An 18966-nucleotide genomic window follows, 5' to 3' on the forward strand; every position below is an offset into this window, starting at 1 on the left:
AAGCTGGTTATAAATTATTTGCAAAATGTCTATCCTCTTTTGAGGAGAAAAAAAGAGATAGTTGTTGCTTAATGGTCTTGGGGCATGTTCAGTAACCTTTCTGAAGCTAAGGTGTTTTGGGTCTAGTCAGTGCTTTGATGGAGAGCCCCTGGGAGACCTATGCAGTCACCTTGAGTTCCATGGACAAAAAGAGGGATATAAGTGTAACTAATACTGATACATACTGCTTAACTATTGAAAATTGTGCATGAGCAAAGCAGACTGTTTCTATATCTGTTTGTAAGAATGGAATACCAGACAAATTGTTCTGCCAACTTTGGTGCTTCTGTATGGAAAAAAAACCCCAATTGTCTGTTCTTCAATGCAGAAATATTGTCATGGCAAAAATGTAAAACGTTTTTGTAAGGTCTGGGAAACAGCAGAATAGGCAGAGAGAATAATCTTGATTTAAATAGACATCTGTGGCTCCAATCTTACATTTTTCACCCAAAAGTGCTACAGTAAGGTTTAATGGGCTTGATAGCCTGGTCCCTACACCTTAAATGCCTACAATTTAGGGCTTGAGACAAATGCTTTTTTCCCCTTTCAGTTGTTTTGTCCAGTGATGATGAAGAGGAGGATGAGATTGGCAGCACTAACAGAATGGAGAGCATCTCGCCACGTCCAGCAGATTCAGCCTGTTCTTCTCCTGCACCTTCCACAGGAAAGGTGGAGGCGGCCTTGAAGGAAAACACTTGTGAACTAGAACAAAGGCTAACTAGTATTACAGCAGATACAGAACCTGCAGTCACATTACCACGAAAAGCAAGAATGAAAGACCAGGTAGCCTCTTTATGTGATGTTTGAAATGAGTATGTAAGCATACATACATTATCTATAAATAAATGTGCATGTATGCGAGTGAACACACACATGTTTTGCAGTACGTTAATGGAAAATAATTTAGTCTCTTCAGTGGTTCTAACTGTGGAACTATAATGTCTACTCCTTTATGGGTTGGATCCAGAGGATTAATCATGCGTTAACTCCTATTGAAATCGAAGTTAGTTATAACATCCCATTCATTTCAGTAGACTAATGCATGAGTAATTTCCTCTGAAATCAACCCTATGTATATTTCATAGTCTTAACATCTTTGTACGTTCGCTAACAAGCCTAGACCACAGTCTGGAGAATTGTGTGGCTAATAGCATGCAGTCAGTAGAGCTGTTGAAAAACATCAGATCCCCAAGACTGCATGGCAAGCTGCTTTTGAAACTTGGGAGTTCTATAAGCAGTGTTTGATACAGTTGGAAGTTGAGTGGGGAGGCTGCTTTAAAACCACAGGAATGAAATCCCACCGGGCACAAGCACATTCCTTGGTATAAATGAAAGACTTCCCTGGAGTGGGACCTTAGTAAGTTTTGGCTCAGCAGTATGGGAGCCACTTCCCTGAGCCTGCTTTCCATGCTACTCTGGTGGTTCAGGTTGTCAGGACCATATTAGAGGAGTGTGATCATAGGGGGAGAACTACAATAGTGACAGAGGTTGGATCTCTGATAGTGGGGGAAGAGGATGGGTCTTCCATGTGGTCAGTCTGTCTCCATGTTTCTTCTATTCCTCTAGTATCAGAGGAGTATGGAAAGCAGCCACGGTAAAGTGGCTCCAACAGTGCTGCTGGTAAGTGTGAATCAGCCGTTAGTAAACAAACTGGCACCCAGCGAGCATAATAATTCCTTAAAATTAAAATACGTTGAAAATTGTCCCAATTAATAGCACGTCACTGTAAGGATTTCATGGTGGGGATTTTTGTTTTTTAGTTTGAGCATCACTGCAAGAATTGGATAAACAAAGACAAAAATGCACCATGAGCAGGCTCCTTAAGTGCTGTCAAGGGGGACAACTTTCACGGTATGTTAATCTAAAGACTTTAATAGTCATGGCAGCAATTCTTTAAAAGGGTATATTCGCTATAACAATTGATCTTGACATGTATGAAGTTGTTTAAAGCTCTTAAGTATCCAGCTTCTTGAGATTTATGTAAATATTGTATGTAGAACATACAAAAAATATTCAAGTCCACCAAACAGAAAATGTGTAAATATACACTGACAAAAAGCCAATGTTTAAACAGACCATCCAAAATACTAGACACAGTAAATTAAAATCAGAAGTAACATACAGTAAAATGATATCAAAGCACCATATATACATAAACACTCAGTGACAAAATTGGAGAGTCAAAGAAATATTTGAGAAATACAGTCCAGTAATTTCAACAACAATGTAGCCTTTCCTGGGCCTCAATCATGAAATTATGAAACAGTCTGATTTCAACTTCCATCTCTCCCAATTCTGGAGTACGCCCTAAATAGGCGTTAAAATTACTGTATTGTCTTTTTATAATCTTACTATCCTCCAGATTTGCATTTTTTCACTGATGTTTACAAAGAGTGGGGTGTATGATCCAGCCAAGGTGAAGCACTTGAAATTTCCGTTGATTTTAGTGGGAGAGAGTTAAACACATCCTGAAATCTCCTAATGAAATCAGTGGGATTTGCCTAACATTTGTTGGATTATGGTATGGTGTTGCTGTACACTAAAATTACGCAATTTCTGATGGGGCAAATAATAAAAGTATCTAATATATTTTCATGGTCCATTTTTAAGGATTGCCTTATTGTCAGTTTGTATGTTTCATATCTTTTGTTCTGTTAGGTGTATCTCTGAAGTACATTTTTTGGTTGCAGTGCTCTTCACTTCACCCCACCACCCCTGTCTTTATATGTTTGTTGTATTTAAAACATAGTGTATTGTATATACTTAGTCAGACCATGGGTCCATGTAGCCCAGGATTATTGACACTGACAAGCAGTGGCTCTCCACAGTTTCAGGCAGTAATTTTTCCAGTCCTACCTAGAGATACCAGTGATTGAACCTGGGACTTTCTGCATGCAAAGCATGTGCTCTGCCATTGGGCCACAGCCCCTCCTCAGGCATCATCCGTTTCCTGTGTAACCCTTAGCCATTGCAGTTGAAATGGAAGACCTATTTCTTGATTATGAAAACAGAATCTCTTATGAATTGCCAATGAAGTGAAACAGTAACTCCCAATATTTTTTTTGCTGAGAAGATGCTGGAAAAGAAGGTAGCCACCGCCTCATTTGCGAGAGGGAGGCAAGACACAGGAGAACAAAAATGGACCCTTAAGCAATGGAAACAGCCTTCTAGAGTCAACAGCAGATGTGGAGGTTTATTGTCCCTCCTTATTTGCATAGGCCTCCCAACCCAATAGTGGTGTGTGACCAAGACATACTGGATTTAGACTCCTACTTTTACAGAGACTTCTGGATTTAAAGTGGTTTTGACAGGCAGTAATATAAATTTCCTATGAGTGGTAGCAGTACTTCAAAAACAATACTTGATCTGTGCCAGCTGAACCGCCACTGTCACTTCAGTTAGGAGTTTCTCAAGCTAATTGTGTTTTGTCCTGAAGTATGCAGGACTACTTTATGAATAAGTGTGACCAAGTGATTGGAGGATCACTCTTGACTATAATTGTTATGGTGATGGATAGCACAGTTAATGTGCGTAAGTATGTTCTGAAACATAGCCCAGACATTTTAAAGGCAATGTCTTTAATGTCTTAATAAAATATTAAGATAATGTCTTAATAAAATACTGATATTAATTAAAATGTTTTGATAAATTATGACTAATTATTTTGCAGTTTGGCAATGTTGTATCCAATGCCCCAGTAAAACGTCGCAAAGTTCTCTCCCAAGAAGTTGCAGCTGATGTCGTTGTATCCTTAAAATATCAGAACTCCTATGAAAGTGTCATCCTAAATTGTCGAAGTATAAGAATAGGAACCCTACGAAGAATGGTGGTGGAGCCTGTAATTGTAAGTAAAAGAATTACTTTTGTGCTTTATCAGTTCCTGTTTTATAATAGCAAATGGGATTGCAGGGCATCTGAGTCAGAACTGAAATAGAAAGGAGCTGAAAGTGGAACTTGAAGAGTTTCAAGAATGGGTAGATGTAATACAGAGATGAGGAAAAACTATGCTTCTGAGGCACAGTACTGATGTACTTCAGGCTTTGGAAGGAGTGAAAGTTGGTGTGTGTGTGAGTGCGCGCGCATGCGCGCAAGGCAGGAAGTGTGAAATACTTGAAGGAGACAAGATGGTATTGGACACAGGGAATTCCACTGTAGAGAGTCCTCAAACAGCAGTTCTTGAAGATCAAGAGAATGACATGGCACTAGGTCGGGAGTCTGTCCAAATATGGAGCCCAAAGGAGGAGATTAGGAAGAGAAGCAGGACACAAGTAGGTTAGCAACGTGAATGTTGAATTCACTGAGGACTGGGGTAGAAGTGCTAGTAAGAGAAGATAAATCAAGTGTCCAGTGCTCAAATCAAGGTGAAGATTGGGTTGGGTGATTATGTGTGTAATGCAGCAATTTGTAGATTCTGATAGGAGTAGCTCCTAATGCAACTTTTATTAAATGCACTGAGCTCTCACAAAATATAACCTTTAGCCTTCTTGTTTCTTCAAACAAAAAGCAGCATAATGGATATTCAAATCTGCTTTTATATCGTTCCAAAACAAAAATCCAAGTAAGTTGAAACTGGTAAAGAAGCATACTTTCCAGCAAATATGGGTGCACTGAAGTCCAGCAATAATTTAAAAAGAAAAATAGCATGAATAAGTCTCTGCTGGTTCTGAATTCCCTAGGTTCTCCTCCAGAGACAAGGAAATGGCCATCTATAAGAGCATTGTTCATGTGTATCATCTGTAGTATGCATACCTCGGAAAAGGGATGGTGACACTCAGTGTGGTACATGTGTAGTACAGTTTAAGATGATTCCATCTGTACTTGTAATGAGTTGAGTAAACTTGGGATATGTGTAGACTGAAGCTAGGCCACAGGTGATTAAACTTAAATAGATTGGAGGATCAAATTTCCTACTTCTGAAACATAGGACATTTCATACTTCGCAGATGTTCAGGAGCCACACTCAAAATCTTTACAGAAAAAACAACAACTAGTTCCACCTGAATTGAGCAGCAACACTAACATTCCACCCCAATGAAAAAGTCCAGTTGAAACAAACAAAAAATAATTGTCCCTGCAGGTTTGGAAAGCTATCAGTTCTTAAACGTTTATAAAATGAGTGTAAGAACCACACACAATACTTTGCTATGTCCTGGGAACCTCTTAAAAATGCATTTCTTTCACATCTGAGTAATCTCAAGAAGCCCCCAAATATCTAGGCTAGAGGGCAGGGTGTTTAGGTCAGAAGATGCAATTTTCATTCTTGTTTGAGCTGAGGCTTTTGGTTTTGAAATATAGTTTGGGAAAGGTTGTTAATGAGAGGCTGTATAACTTCAGTAATAAAGATTTTCTTTTTCAGTTTTGCCTAGATTATATCAAGATACGTTTGGAAGGTTAGTATTTTCCCCCACTCTCATGATGAATTTCTCCACTTGCTTATGTATGTTGTAGTTAAATACAGTGCTCTTTGGTTACATCTGTCTTTCTTCCTGCATAGTCATTCAGTGTGAAATAAGGACCCAAATTAGCAGATGATTATTATGAGTCTTTAACATTAAGAAATAATATCAGAATGACAGTATACTGTTCCTGGGGGCGTTTTGCATCATGCCCAATCAGCAAGACACTGAAAAATCCCAGTGAAAAGAATTTAGGCAGCTTGTAATGCCTAGCTTAAAACAGCTGGTCTGCTTTTTTTCAAAAACAGCAGCTGTGTAAGTGGCAGAAATGGTGAAAGGATAATATAGTTGGACCTGGAGTTTTTGATTTAATCTGCTTAGCACTGAAGATAATGTAATGTTAGAACTTTTACACCATTGCTTGAGGTGGCCTACAATAATTGAAAACAAAAATGAGCAAATGTTATAGAATTATCTACTTGTTCATTAAACCGCCCTTCAGCCTTGCAGATACCAGGGCAGTATACCAAAAGTATGATTAAAAATCGCACAAAATACAACTAAACCCCCCAAACATAATCATAATTACACTGTTCGGTAGCAATGTATTTTTAAAACATAAAGAATCCCTACTTTGCCTAGGTAGCGACCTACCCAAATCGTTTCCCATACCATTAGAGTGTCATTAGGGGATTTGGAGCTAAGTGCCCTCAGTACACTGAAGACACAGAACTCTCCCTGTAACATCTGAATGACGAGAGGCTGTGCAAGTCCTGGATCAGTGCACAGTAATGGGCTGGAAGAGGGCCAGTAAACTGAAACTTACTGGTTAGTGTTTTTGAGCTAACCATGGTGGCTTAGCATGATGGTTAGTGTTTTTGAGCTAACCATGATGGCTTAGCATGATGTCTGAATGGCTTTTTCCCCCAACCATGGTGGTTTATTAACCATGGACTAACCATGCTCACTAACCACTTGCTGCAACATGGTTAGCGGCGTTAACTATGGCTTAATGTCAAGTTTGAACAGGCCTCTATGGTTAACTTAAGTGGTACCATAGAGCTCCACAGCAAGAGCGGCCGTCCTGCCAGGATTCCAAATCTCCATGGTCGAAGTCTACCTAGCAGCACATGATGCAGCAGCCAAAAACCAGCCTCGTCTCGCTCCATCCCTGTCTGCAGTACAAAAATTGGAGAAGCGCTTGGGGAGAAAAGATGTTTTTGATCCCACACCACTGTTATTAGCACAGAGACCTTGAGCACTTAGCACCCCCAGACACAAGCGCCTGTGTCTGCCATGATAAATGGCATGAATTCATGCCCATCCGGCAGCTGGCCAAGCAGCATTATCCCTGCCTCAAACGGCACCCCTGCCCCCAAATCTGCACCCCCTGGCCCCCATGAAATGGCCACTTGCAGCCCCAAGCCGGCCACTGGCTGCTGCTATAGCACCAAGCACCAAAATGGCTGCCTGCAGCAACTTCCTCTGCTGAGGCCCCAAAATGGCTGCTCATAGCAGTTTCCTCCACTGAGGTTGCTGGGATGCATGGTGGCCTGTCCAGAGGACTGCAGAGTTTAGCAGTAACCATGGTGGTTAGTGAGTGGTTAGGACTGTGGACTGTGGTTACCTGCACATGTGGCAGGGGCTCTCACAGTGGTTAGTGCTAACCACCATGCACTATGGTTAGCCTACCCACCCTTCCCCAATGTGCATCTGAACAGAGCTACTGAATCCTGGCAAGATGGAACCTCTGTGGGTGAGTGGTTCCCATGTCAGGGAGATAGGCTCATTGCCTGTTCTGGATGGCGTTGCACTCCCTCTGAAAGATCAGGTTCGTAGTTTGGGGGTACTCCTAGTCCCATAATTGTTGCTGGAGGCCCAAGTGGCCATGGCAGCTCGGAGTGCCTTTTACCAGCTTCGGCTGGTTTGCCAACTATGGCCTCTCCTGGACAGGGATAGCTTGGCCACAGTGGTACAGGCGTGAGTAACCTCAAGACTGGATTACTGCAATGCGCTGTATGTGGGGCTGCCCTTAAGGCTGCTCTGGAAGCTGGAACTAGTGCAGAGCGCAGCATCTTGGCTGTTGTCGGGAGCTGCCCCTTTTCAGCATGCAACTCCTTTGCTGAGGGAACTTCACTGGCTGCCCATTCGCTACTGGGCCAGGTTTAAGGTATTACTTAAACAAATCCCTAAACAACTTAAACAAATCCCTACTTGTACAAATCCCTAAACAACTTGGGACCAGGATACCTGAGAGAGCGCCTCCTTTCTTACCAACCTGCCCAGTCACGGAGTTCATCAGAGGGCATGCTCCTGGTGGTTCCGCATGGACCCATGGCCAATCTGAGTCCACCTTCAGTGTGGTGGCTTTGCACCTGTGGAACTCCCTGCCCCTGGAGGTCAGGCAGGAACCAACACTGTGTTGTTTCCGGCACTTCTTGAAAACAGTTGTGTTCCAGGAAGCAGTCCTTAAATGACCAACCACAGTTTTTATTGGCATTTTGTTTTTAATAATTTTAATATGGTGTTTTAATCTTTTATCTTCTTTACTATTGTACTTCTTGTATTCACTGCTCCGGAATCTGTTTGGATGAGGAGCGGTATACAAATGTAGTAAATAAATAAAATACAAGTAAGGGTCTCATATGGGAAGAGGTGCTTAGAGGTTTGGAAGTGGGGGAAAGTGTTGGTGATGGCAGATAAAAATAACCTAAGTGGGGGAAGGGTTAAGTATTGCCAGTTGCCTTCCCGCTTGTCAGTTTCCCCCCTGCAGATGCTATGTTCTGACTGTGTTTTGTGCATTGGAGGCAAACACAAGATTGGGATTCCTGGCTTGGATCCAAAGAAATGTGCAAGTGGAGTTTTACCCACAACAAGGATTTTCTCCTCCTCCTTATTGCAACCCTCTGTGCCTCCCAAAAGCTGCTCCAGAGTGGTCTGGGATGAGTAGTTTGTAGCGAGAGGGGGAAGTAGCGCTGGGCACTCCTTGTGCAGCTCCTTCTGCTTGTATTATTGCTGTTTTCAATCCAAGCCCCTATGATTGCTGCTGAACATTAGAGCATCATCCAGTGCTGTGCAAGCAGATTTCTGCTTGTACAGTGAGACTTTCCCCTCCTTTCTTCCCCCGCTGCAGGCCTCCACACCTGCAAAATCTGTTCTGCAGGGTCCCCTCTGCTGTTCCATCGGTGGGAAGGATTAATTGGATACCACTCCTAGTTCCAGCTTTATATGTTGTGACTTATGTAAAATATGCTTAACTCTGCAAGTGACAGGCTTTATTCCTTATAATATTGGGCAGTCCAAGGGGTGCAAATATTTTCTGAGTCTTTTGTCATTTCCTTTTTAGATTTTTTAAAAGTCTTTGGAAATAGTAATGATTCCTTGTGAATCTATTTAATAGATTTCAGTTCAAAACATGGCAAGAGAAGTAAAGAGACATGTAGGCTTGATATATCAGGGGATACCAGAGCAATCTTACCTGTAGCAGCGTCTGTTGATACTTATCTAATGTTATTATTATTTTTCTAACTTTCTAGAGTCAGAAAATGATACCAGTGATATTGATTTAAAAACCTCTGAACTTACAAAGTGTGAATGGTGTGGTGTACGCAAGTTGCCAGTAGTTTTCCTGCAAACTATACCTGCTGCCTGCCAAACCTTGAGATCCCATCTGAAGATGAACAGGGAGAAGGATAACGTCTGGTATGACTGTAAAGGAGCAAGTAAGTGAACCTTTGTTGTTCAGACTTATGATGTTGTCTTTAAATTTTCTAAAGAGAGATGTATTGAGCAGAATATCAGTAAACTTAATTAGTTTTCATACAGTTCTTTGAAAACCACTTATATAACACTGGAAGAATCTAGTTGTCACATTTTACCAGAATCAGTATTCATTACTATATTCAGGTTAATAGTATTGGCTTAGCAGAGGTGATGGCTATAAAAACCTGCATGAGTAGGCTGGTACATTTTCCTAGTAGAGGCTTTTAACTCCTTGCACTGCAAAATCTTCTTGTGATATAAATGCTTTTGTCTGGAGCATGTTGGTGACAAATTAGTATATTTTTCATTGCTCATCTTACTGTGAGGGCCATGCCCTAAAGGTATCCTGTATATGAATATGTATATATAAATTAATACTAGAGCCTCGTGTGGCGCAGAGTGGTAGGTGGCAGTATTGCAACCGAAACTCTCCCTACGACCTGAGTTCGATCCCAGCGGAAGTTGGGTCTCAGGTAGGCGGCTGAGGTTGACTCAGCCTTCCATCTTTCTGAGGTCAGTAAAATGAGTATCCAGCTTGCTGGGGGAAAGGTAGTCACGACTGGGGAAGGCAATGGCAAACCACCCCGCTATAGTCTGCCATGAAAACGCCAGCGCAAGCGGCGTCCCTCTAGGGGTCAGTAATGACCCGGTGCTTGCACACGAGAAACCTTTCCTTTCCTTTCTTCTAAATAACACACTTATATGGACTGCTTTGTACTTGATGGTGCAGTTCTTACATGCTTATGTGCTTATCTTTTGAGTAATTTAATTTAAAGCTAATAAAGCACATTTCAGATGCATACATTTTTTGTTAGAAAACCATTCCTAAAGTTTTCATGCCAGAGTTACGCTACTGAAAATAGTGGATTATTTAATACAATGTTTACGTGCAGCACTCAGATGTATTGTCAATTTCATGTAGATCAGTGTAGATTTCAGTCTAAAAAGTAGGCCTCTTTATCCAGCCTGCCCAGAACGAAAACCAGCTATTTGCTTGCTGGAGTTGTGAGGAAACTCACAAAGAAGAAGTGTGAGTAACTGAGAGAGACAGCCCTGTCACTAAGTTCTTGTAGTACAGATTGAAGTGTTGTAAAATCGTGTTTTCCTCATTAATAAAGCAAGCAGGGAGGAGCATGAGTGCCATGGGGAATTTCTGTCCTGAAATTCACCAGGTGATAACATAGTTCACAAGATCTGCAAGATTCTTTCTCCATTTCCTTGCAGAAAGGGGGGCTTTTTTTTATCCATCCACCTTCTGTTCACCTTTTGTTTTGTTGCGTGCTATGTCTGGCTTCAGACATGACATTTTAAAGGATTTCTGCTAGCAGACCACAGTAAGCAGCCAGAGAAGGAACATCTGCAAAATCTTGAGTTTAGTTACAAGAAAGATTAGGTCAGAGGAGACAACTGAGCTCAGCTACTAGGTAAGTTTGGGGTGTAGGTTGTTGCTTCTGGGAATAGATAGGCATGGTCAGCTTGGAATTAAAGATCTTTTCCATCTGAGAATATCTTTGCTCAATATGCAAAACCACAAGTAAGTTGCACATTAGGGCTGTGCATTAGATTCAGATCAATTCCAAGTCAAATCAGGCTGATTTGGACAGATTTGGGATTTGTCTGAAGCAAATGTGGGTCCTCCCGAAGGTTTGCAAGAAATTGGTAGACACAGACTGTGTGTCTGTGCAAAAATTTCAACGTTTATCCACAAGCTTTCCATCTCCCTCCCTCCCCCTCTCCCCCCGTCCCCCTCTCTCCCCAGGATGGGGAAAAGGGGAGATGTAGTTTTGTGATTGACAGGTCTAGCTTCTGTGCTGTTTGCTACTTCTCACTCTTCTGAGCAGGAACATTTAAAGAGTTATGGTGGCATTTAGGTGGTTTTTAGCTTTTGTTTCTTACCAGTACATGTCTTATCTATCACTAAACAGTTTCCTTCGTTATTCCAAACAATAATTTGCTAAAATCCTCTGCTTTCCAAACCAGTCTTACCCTAAAATCCTTATTAGGTTTCAGTTTAATTTTGAAGTGTGTGTGTAAATAACTATTTCTAAGCACACAGTAAAGTGTTATGTCCTAGTCAGCAACAGGAAACACATTCATGATGGTGATTTTGATGGTGGTGTCCCCAGAGGCAGAGGTGACAGCTGGTTGGCACTAGCCAGAGGAGTTCTCCCCCCATGAAATTAAAATGCACTCGCTGTCTTCACTGTTGGAGGCAGGAGCAGTGATAGTTTGCAGCAAAAGCAGCCCTGGTAGATTCCTCTGCTTTGAGGCTATTGCTGCTAGTGAGACCCAGCCTGCTGCCACTGCAAAGAGGAGCTTTTTGTTAAGGAGGAGACGACCAGAGCAGCAGCGATGTGGCACTAGTAACTCTATTGGGTGAAGAGGGAGGGGAAGCCAACATACTGTTGTAGAGGTATCTGAGGAACTGTCAGATGTGGTGGACTTTCTAGCTGAGGAGGAGGATCTCTTTGATACCCCTTGTAGCTCCCTTGAAAGAGGCAGCAGCATTTCTGTGGTGAAAGGCGGGGAAGAGCTGTCACAGTCACCAGTTCCAAGTGTTCCCCTTGCTGTTCTGGTGGTCCCCCATTCAACAGATATAGAATCTGCATCCCTCACCCCTATACCTATCTGCCTGAAATTTGGAAGGCTTTATTCCCTCAAATGGGGCAACTAGGTCTGCAAATTTCATCCAATTCTGCCAAGAAATAAAAAGGTTGTAGCCATTTGTTGATTTTCCCAATGATAGTCAATGGCGAGGTGTGAAGCTTCAGATTTCACAAAGTGAGTTCGGATTGAGACCTGAGTTGAACTGGGCAGCCTCCAAAGTGGTCTGAGCTGAATTGGATTGCTTTCCAAATTTGCCAGTGCAGGGTTCAAACCAAATCTTGTGCGCACCCTATTACACATCTTCTTGTGCATCTGAGGTAACATAGTGATAACTTTTGTATTTCTCTTGTTGGCAAATATTTGCTCTCCCCCTTCTCAAACACTGCTTTGCTACATAGGGTCTCATTTGACTTCCTATAAAACCCCCAAAAGAGTGTGACTAACTTCTGAAGTCATTGTAAATGTTGTCTCTTCCAAATTTTGCTATAGCCTAGTTATTTTGAAAAGCAGAAGGAAGATGCATTTCCAGAGAAAATTAAATGAATAGCCATTGGGCCTGTTATCATGTCATGACTGACCTCTGTGGCTTAGTTTACCTGTGGGAGCTGTAGTATTGTGCTGGGTGCCCATGGGCACTGTTTTTGCATGGTGCATGCAGGTTCCCAACTTGCTGTGGCTTGTGTCATGTGAACCCAGAGAGCAGGGGTTGTTTGAGGGTTAGACAACCCTCAAATAACACTAAAACAACCCATGGGTTATTTGAGGGTTGTCTAACTGTCAGACAACCCCTGCCACCTGGGTTCACACAACATGACAAGCTGGGTGCCTGAAACACCATGCAAAAATGGTGGCTCCCAGCACGTTGAGACACCCTCGTGGGTAAATTAAGCCATGGTAGGCTGTTGCAGCATGTGAACCAGGTCATTTACTTTGAAAGGAAATTCACAGATTATTTTTTGTCACAGTAGCCATCAGTTCAGAGATGTTTGAATGCAGTACAACGCTGTGTTTGTGCTGTTGGGCTCAAGCTGCCTTTTTCCACACAAAATGGCATCAACATCTAAATCTCACTTTCTCCACCCACCCTTGTGATCAGTACTGCTATGTTCCCTTTTCATGTGGAAATTTCTTACCTTCAGTGTGTTGAACAAGAGATCACTTCACTTGTAGTTGATTATTTCTAGTTATTAAGCAGTGCAGACTTATATTGAAGAACCTGAACTATAAAATGCATTATGATTTTAAATGTGTAGTAAATGGTCTACTTTCTTTTTTCATAGATCCAGAAGAACAATACATCATTTTAATTTTTGAGACAGGCCTTGATCCTCATGCAAATGCAATATTTGAAAAAATTATCACTGATATTGGTATCAAGAACAACATCTCTGATTTTTTTGTGAAAATTACTTTTGAAGAAGCAAACAGTAGGCTTGTGGCCTTTACAAAATCCTTTGAAGACACTTCTAGAGGAAACACTGCTCATAAAGAAGGCAAAACAAAACATGTACTACTTCTTTTTATAAAATTTGGACTACATTAAATAAGTTGTGATGTCATTAATTTACAAATACTATTTGCAATGTCTTTTGCTCCTATATTTTTCACGAAAATATTTTATTAAAGGTGATGGTTCAAAGCACCTATTTTTTCGTTTGTAAAACTGCAAAAACAAACATTTTATTATAAAGCCTAAGATATGGGGGGAAAAGTGTTTACTTCCTTTAGACTCTTCTCTTTTTCCATGTCTCATGATACCACCAGTATGGTATTTCAGATAATGGAGAGGTCGTCTTACTAATATTTTTCAGGCTATTTTAATTTTTTGATTGGGCCAGCTTAGATGTAATGTTCTAGGCTTCATAAAGCATGAAGCCAAGAGCAACTGTGTTTAAACCAGACTTCCCTATTACATCAAATGGAAAACTCTGGTGTAATGTTCGTCTACTAACCAAAACGTTGAGCTAAGATCTGTTCCTGTGCAATCCTAACCTGCAGATCCATTGGATGGAGGAGGTTGGGTGGGGTGGAAGTACCCATCCATCAGCAGAGAGGAATTGTGCCAGTGGGGGCATGTCTGCAGAGGTCCCTGTATGCCTATGAAAAGCTCCACTGGCATCCATCTACTGCCAGCAGTGTGTTTGTTGGTGGTACAACGTAAAATGTTTGTAAGCAGCCTTGGTTCCACTGGATCCAAAGCCTCTTCATGCCTCCTAAAGTTGGCATAGTTAATCTCCCTCCCCCACCCTTGCTTTAAATGTGTAGACATTCAAAACAATCCAAATCTGCTGGTCCTATTTTCAGGTAATCCCCATGCACACCTCCCAACCTGGCTGAGGCAAGTTGACGGGACTTCAGATGTCTCAGTTTGTACATCATTTCAATCCCCCCTTCCCTACCTAAGGTTTCCTCTGCCCATATCTTGGTTAGTACGCTGACATTAAACTAGAATTTCCTGTTTTGGACATAATGGAATACTCTGGTTTAAACAAATCAGAATCTCTGTGCTGAGGCTGAAGTTCAAGTGGAAGACGGGAGGGGCAAGTGAGGCGTGTATGGGCCCAGCAGTCATTCTCTGCTTCATAAACCATGGTTTATTAAGCTGGGAGTGCTATGTCTGAATCAACCCATTGTGTTAGAATACATATTCATTTGGTTTCAAGATACTGTTCTAGAAAAAGCGGAATTCCTTATTGTTTGGGAAGTGGTAAGGATTTTAGTACTTTATGACTTCTTACATGTTAATTTTTCTAAGGTTGTCCCTGAATCCAAGATGCAGCTTCAAAATACAACACAGTTCCAGTTTTTTGATGATGATGAAAGTGGGGAACCACATACAGTCTTTATTGGTCCTATAGAAAAGTAAGAGCTCATCCTGCATGTTGTAATTATTTCCTACATTTGAAGAGTTCTGTATTTATTTAACATATTTTTCTTTGCAGATTGATAGTATATCCCCCTCCTCCATCAAAAGGTGGTATTTCTGTCACCAATGAAGATCTTCATTGCTTAAATGAAGGAGAATTTTTAAATGACGTAATCATTGATTTTTATTTAAAGTAAGTTGTGTGATTCTATTTTACTTAGGCAGTTTATTATTTATTGGTTCTTTGTGCCAAGAAAATAGCACTCAGGGCAGCTAATTGAGTTGATAATTATGAGGCACTGATGTTGATAACTGAAACATTCCTTAAATTTTGAATAATGTATATTTGCCTACTATTGTATCAATCTCTTCCATTATATACTGGCCTTAAATATATGATTTTAAATATATATTTTAAATATATGATTTTATAGTGCTGACTGAGTGCTAGTTTGACTTGATCTTTAGGTCAGTAGAATGTTTAGAATTATATGTTGAATGCCAAAAATTATCTGGTTTAGGATATTTATATTAGGTTTTAGTGAATAAATGTTGATTTTGCCAAAACGTTATCTTGCAGTAATTACTGCTTGTGCACTTGTTGAGAGGAACCTTACTGTGTGCAAGCTTCAGAGCATAGTTGCCCTTGGGAACTCTCACCTTCACTCAGTCTCCAGTATTGCATTGTTGTGCAAGGTGCTGGAGTGTTGGTGGTGTATGAGTGGTTTCTGGATGATGTGGATTATCTAGATCGATCTGTTTCAATATTACTTAAAGGTGAATAATCAAAACCCACACTTAACAGCCAAGATAATGCTCGTGGAATAAAGATACAGGCATCCATCCAGGAGCCTGATACAAAAGAAGTGTCCCGGCCAGTATAAACAGATGCTGCAAACCAACTCAGTATCACATCAGGAACTGGACATGGGGAGCATGTAGACTTTGTTGGACCTCTCAGCAACTTTCAGTACCATCAGCTGGGCTGTTCCTTCTGGACTGCCCAGCTGGGAGGGGACTTGGAGGTACCATTTTATGGTGGTTCCAACCCTTCTTGGAGGGATGATCTCCAAAGGTGGTGCTGGGGGGCTCTCATTCAATAGTTTTGCCATTGGCCTGTGATGTTTCTCGGGGTTCCATTTTGTCTCCTGTGGTATTTAACATACATGAAACTGCTAGGAGAGCTTGTGTGGAATTCTGGGGTTCAGCGCCACCAGTATGCTGATTACACCCAACTCGTATCTTTCTCTTCCTTCTAAATCCAAGGGAGCTGTTTAAGATCTAAATCAGTGTACTCACATCAACATACTGATATCGGTAATGAACTGGATGAGGACAAACAAATTGAAGCTTAATCCAGATAAGCCAGAGGTGCTCCTGGTCAATCAAAAGGCAAATCAGGGAATAGGGATTCAGCCTGTGTAGCATGGGGTTACACTACCTTTGAAGACTCAGGTTCAGAGCTTGGGTGTACGCCTGGATTCAGCCCCAACCCTGGATGCCTGGTTTTTGGTGCTGGCCAGGAGTGCATTTAACAGTTAAGGCTGGTGCAAAAACTGTACTCATTCCTGAAGATGCCAGACCTAGCCACAGTGACACCTGCTGCTGCTCCTGCTGCTGCTGCTCTTCTTCATCATCATCATCATCATCATCATCATTATTATTATTATTCAATTTATAACTCACCTATATGCAAATACTCTAGGCAGCATACAGAGTTAAAAACGATTTAACAAAAAACCCAACACAGCATAACAACAGTATACAAGAGTTAACAAGGAGGAACACTTCCAAAAAGGGAAGGCCTGCCGGAATAATAAAGTCTTTAATTCCTGCTTAAAAACCTTCAAAGAGATCAGCAGGCACATCTCAATCAGCAGGTCATTCCACAACTGAGGGGTGGAAAAGGAAAAAGTTATCTTGTGTGTGGCTTCTAATCTCACATTAGGCAGCTGGTGCTGATAGCCCTCAGTGAACCTTAGGTGGTGGACTGGGACGTAGGGGAGAAGGCACTCCCTAAGGTACCTTGACCTAGACCATGTAAGGCCTTAAAAGTAAGAACCAGCTCTTTATATTTTGCTCTGAAACAAATTGGCAGCCAGTGTAACGATTTTAAAACCAGCGTAATACGGTCTCCACAGGGCTTCCCTGAGAACAACTTAGGTGCCATATTTTGAACCAGCTGAAGTAATTACATCCCTTTTGAACTAATGTAACACACCCTGCATAGAGCTGCTTTTTTAAAGTGTTCAGAAACTCTAGCTGCAGCCTAAACAGATTGGAGCTTGTTATAGGGAGCATGTTATTGTTATAGGGAGCATTTACTACAGCTTAATTGGCTACCAGTCTTTCTAGACACAACTCAAAGTGCTGGTTTAGACTTATAAAGCCCTGCCCCAGAGGTAGGCAACCTTTTTGGGTCTGTGGGCACATTTGTCCTTTTTTTTTTCTGGGCCCGTGGACACACTTGTCATTTTTGTCATGGGGGGGGATTTCCTCTTTTCTCCCCCCACCCAGATTTCTTCTTTCCTTGCTCCTTCTCCTCCCTTGCCTTAAGATTTCCTTCTCCTCCTTGCCCACCAGTGCACATGCCCTTCTCCAGTTGCACATCACTTCTGCTGCTGCCTGCTCACCCCTGCCACTTCTGCTTTCCATGCCTGTCTGCCTGCCTCCACACACCACTCCTCTCACTCACACATTTGCCCCCAACGGCCACCTGCATGCTTGCCCTTGCATTTCTGCCTGCCTGCACGCTTGTCTCTACCACTTCTGCCAGCTGCCCCCACCAACCAAACCTCCTGCAAGCACGCACCCTCCTGCCACGTCTCCTGCCCTCACACATGCTTCCTCCTTCTGCTGTCCTCCCCTGGCTACACACCATACGCTGCTGCTGCCACTTCTGCTGCCAACCACCACCACTTCTGCTGCACGTGTGCTTCCTGCTTCCTGGCTGCAGAAGTGAGCGGCAGGTAAGTAAGCGGGCTGGGGGAAGGTGTCTGGTAGGTGATGGTGGTGGGGTCCTATCACCTGCCACATTGCTGACCCCTGTCCTATATCGCTTAGAATCAGGCTATTTGAAAGGCAGCAATCTCATGGAAGCTGACGTTTTTTATGTATGTGCTTGTATTTGGTGGTTTTTATATTGGTGGATTTAATTATAATTTTGTTTATCTTTTCATTGTTACCCACTTTAAGTATTATATTTCATTTTTATACTTTTTTAGTGGGAAGGTGGGATATAAATTGAATGAATAAGTAATAAGAAACAACATTTATATAAGAAACTGTGGTATATTCGAAATGTTATAATCCAGATCTTTGTATTGCAGTCCATAATCAAGGTATTTTAAAGATCGATCATTAGATTTTTACCTGTGTTAAAACCAGTTCTTTGTGTTGTTAGGATTCATCTGCATTCATTTGCACCAATTAATCCCTCTCTCAAATTTGGAAGCTGATTTTTCCTATGAAATCCAAAAGGTCTTGTCAGTTTTCTTCTTGTCCCTTACAGTTAATTCTAATTTGGTGGGAAATTCTGTACCTCTTTGGCAAGCTGTTTTTGTCTAGATGGATGTCTAGCATGTAGTAGCCTTATTTAGAAGAATAGATATTTGTAGACAAAAATGAAGGCACTGGAAACAAATCTTTGTGTGTTGGTTCCTTTTTTCAAAATAAAGGTATCTGGTGCTTGAAAAGTTGAAAAAAGAAGATGCTGATAGGATTCATGTGTTCAGTTCCTTCTTCTACAAACGCCTTAATCAAAGAGAAAGGAGAAACCTTCAAGAAACCTCAAAACTCACGTAAATCTGGTTTAAAATATATATTTGTGGAATTCCAGTTTCCAGCCCTTGTGGAAACAATGGCCTTGTTCTGATGTAATGCTGAGTCATAGCTTAGCATCATGTGAATGAGGTCTGAACTTGTGCACTCCTCCTCCTGGGTGGTCCAAGTAGATTGGAAGCATTTGCTTCTGTTTTTAGCTAACTGCAGTTAATTGTTTTGACTGAACCTGGGTAAACTCTGGTTAGTCTTACCCATGCTTTAGGGAAAGAAGAAAACTTCGAACTATGGTTTATGTTTGTATCCCTAAACCAGGCTTTTCAAACCCACAGTCCCCAGATGTGAGACTACATTTCCCATTATCCTTGACCATTAGTCATGCTGGCTGGGTTTGGGATTAGTCATGCTGGCTGCGGTTGAATTTTAAAGTGTTGGGATTCGACACAAAAATAAACCATGGTTAATCGAAAATGGAAGTAAAAGCTTCCAGTCTTACAGATATGCCAGAGGAAGGGA

The 18966-nt window shown here is 41.6% G+C and overlaps 1 protein-coding gene across 9 annotated transcripts in view; it reads left to right on the top strand.

The window, feature by feature from the left end:
• Nucleotides 1-18966, top strand: part of SENP6 (SUMO specific peptidase 6) — a 73734-nt gene that overhangs the window by 30723 nt on the left and 24045 nt on the right. For all 9 annotated transcript variants that reach the window (XR_014786595.1, XR_014786596.1, XM_084826912.1 and 6 more), the window contains 8 exons: nucleotides 590-822; nucleotides 3710-3883; nucleotides 5396-5429; nucleotides 8972-9157; nucleotides 13085-13311; nucleotides 14560-14666; nucleotides 14747-14863; nucleotides 18348-18470. Coding sequence is in view for 7 of the 9 variants with exons in the window: in XM_084826912.1 (XP_084683038.1) it covers nucleotides 590-822; nucleotides 3710-3883; nucleotides 5396-5429; nucleotides 8972-9157; nucleotides 13085-13311; nucleotides 14560-14666; nucleotides 14747-14863; nucleotides 18348-18470 (1201 nt within the window). In the remaining 2 variants the exon portion in view is untranslated. The remainder of the gene's footprint in view (nucleotides 1-589; nucleotides 823-3709; nucleotides 3884-5395; nucleotides 5430-8971; nucleotides 9158-13084; nucleotides 13312-14559; nucleotides 14667-14746; nucleotides 14864-18347; nucleotides 18471-18966) is intronic.

The sequence above is a fragment of the Heloderma suspectum genome, chromosome 1 (assembly GCF_057233095.1).
Source record: "Heloderma suspectum isolate Gila_16-S chromosome 1, 16-S_ref, whole genome shotgun sequence".
NCBI lineage: Eukaryota > Metazoa > Chordata > Lepidosauria > Squamata > Helodermatidae > Heloderma > Heloderma suspectum.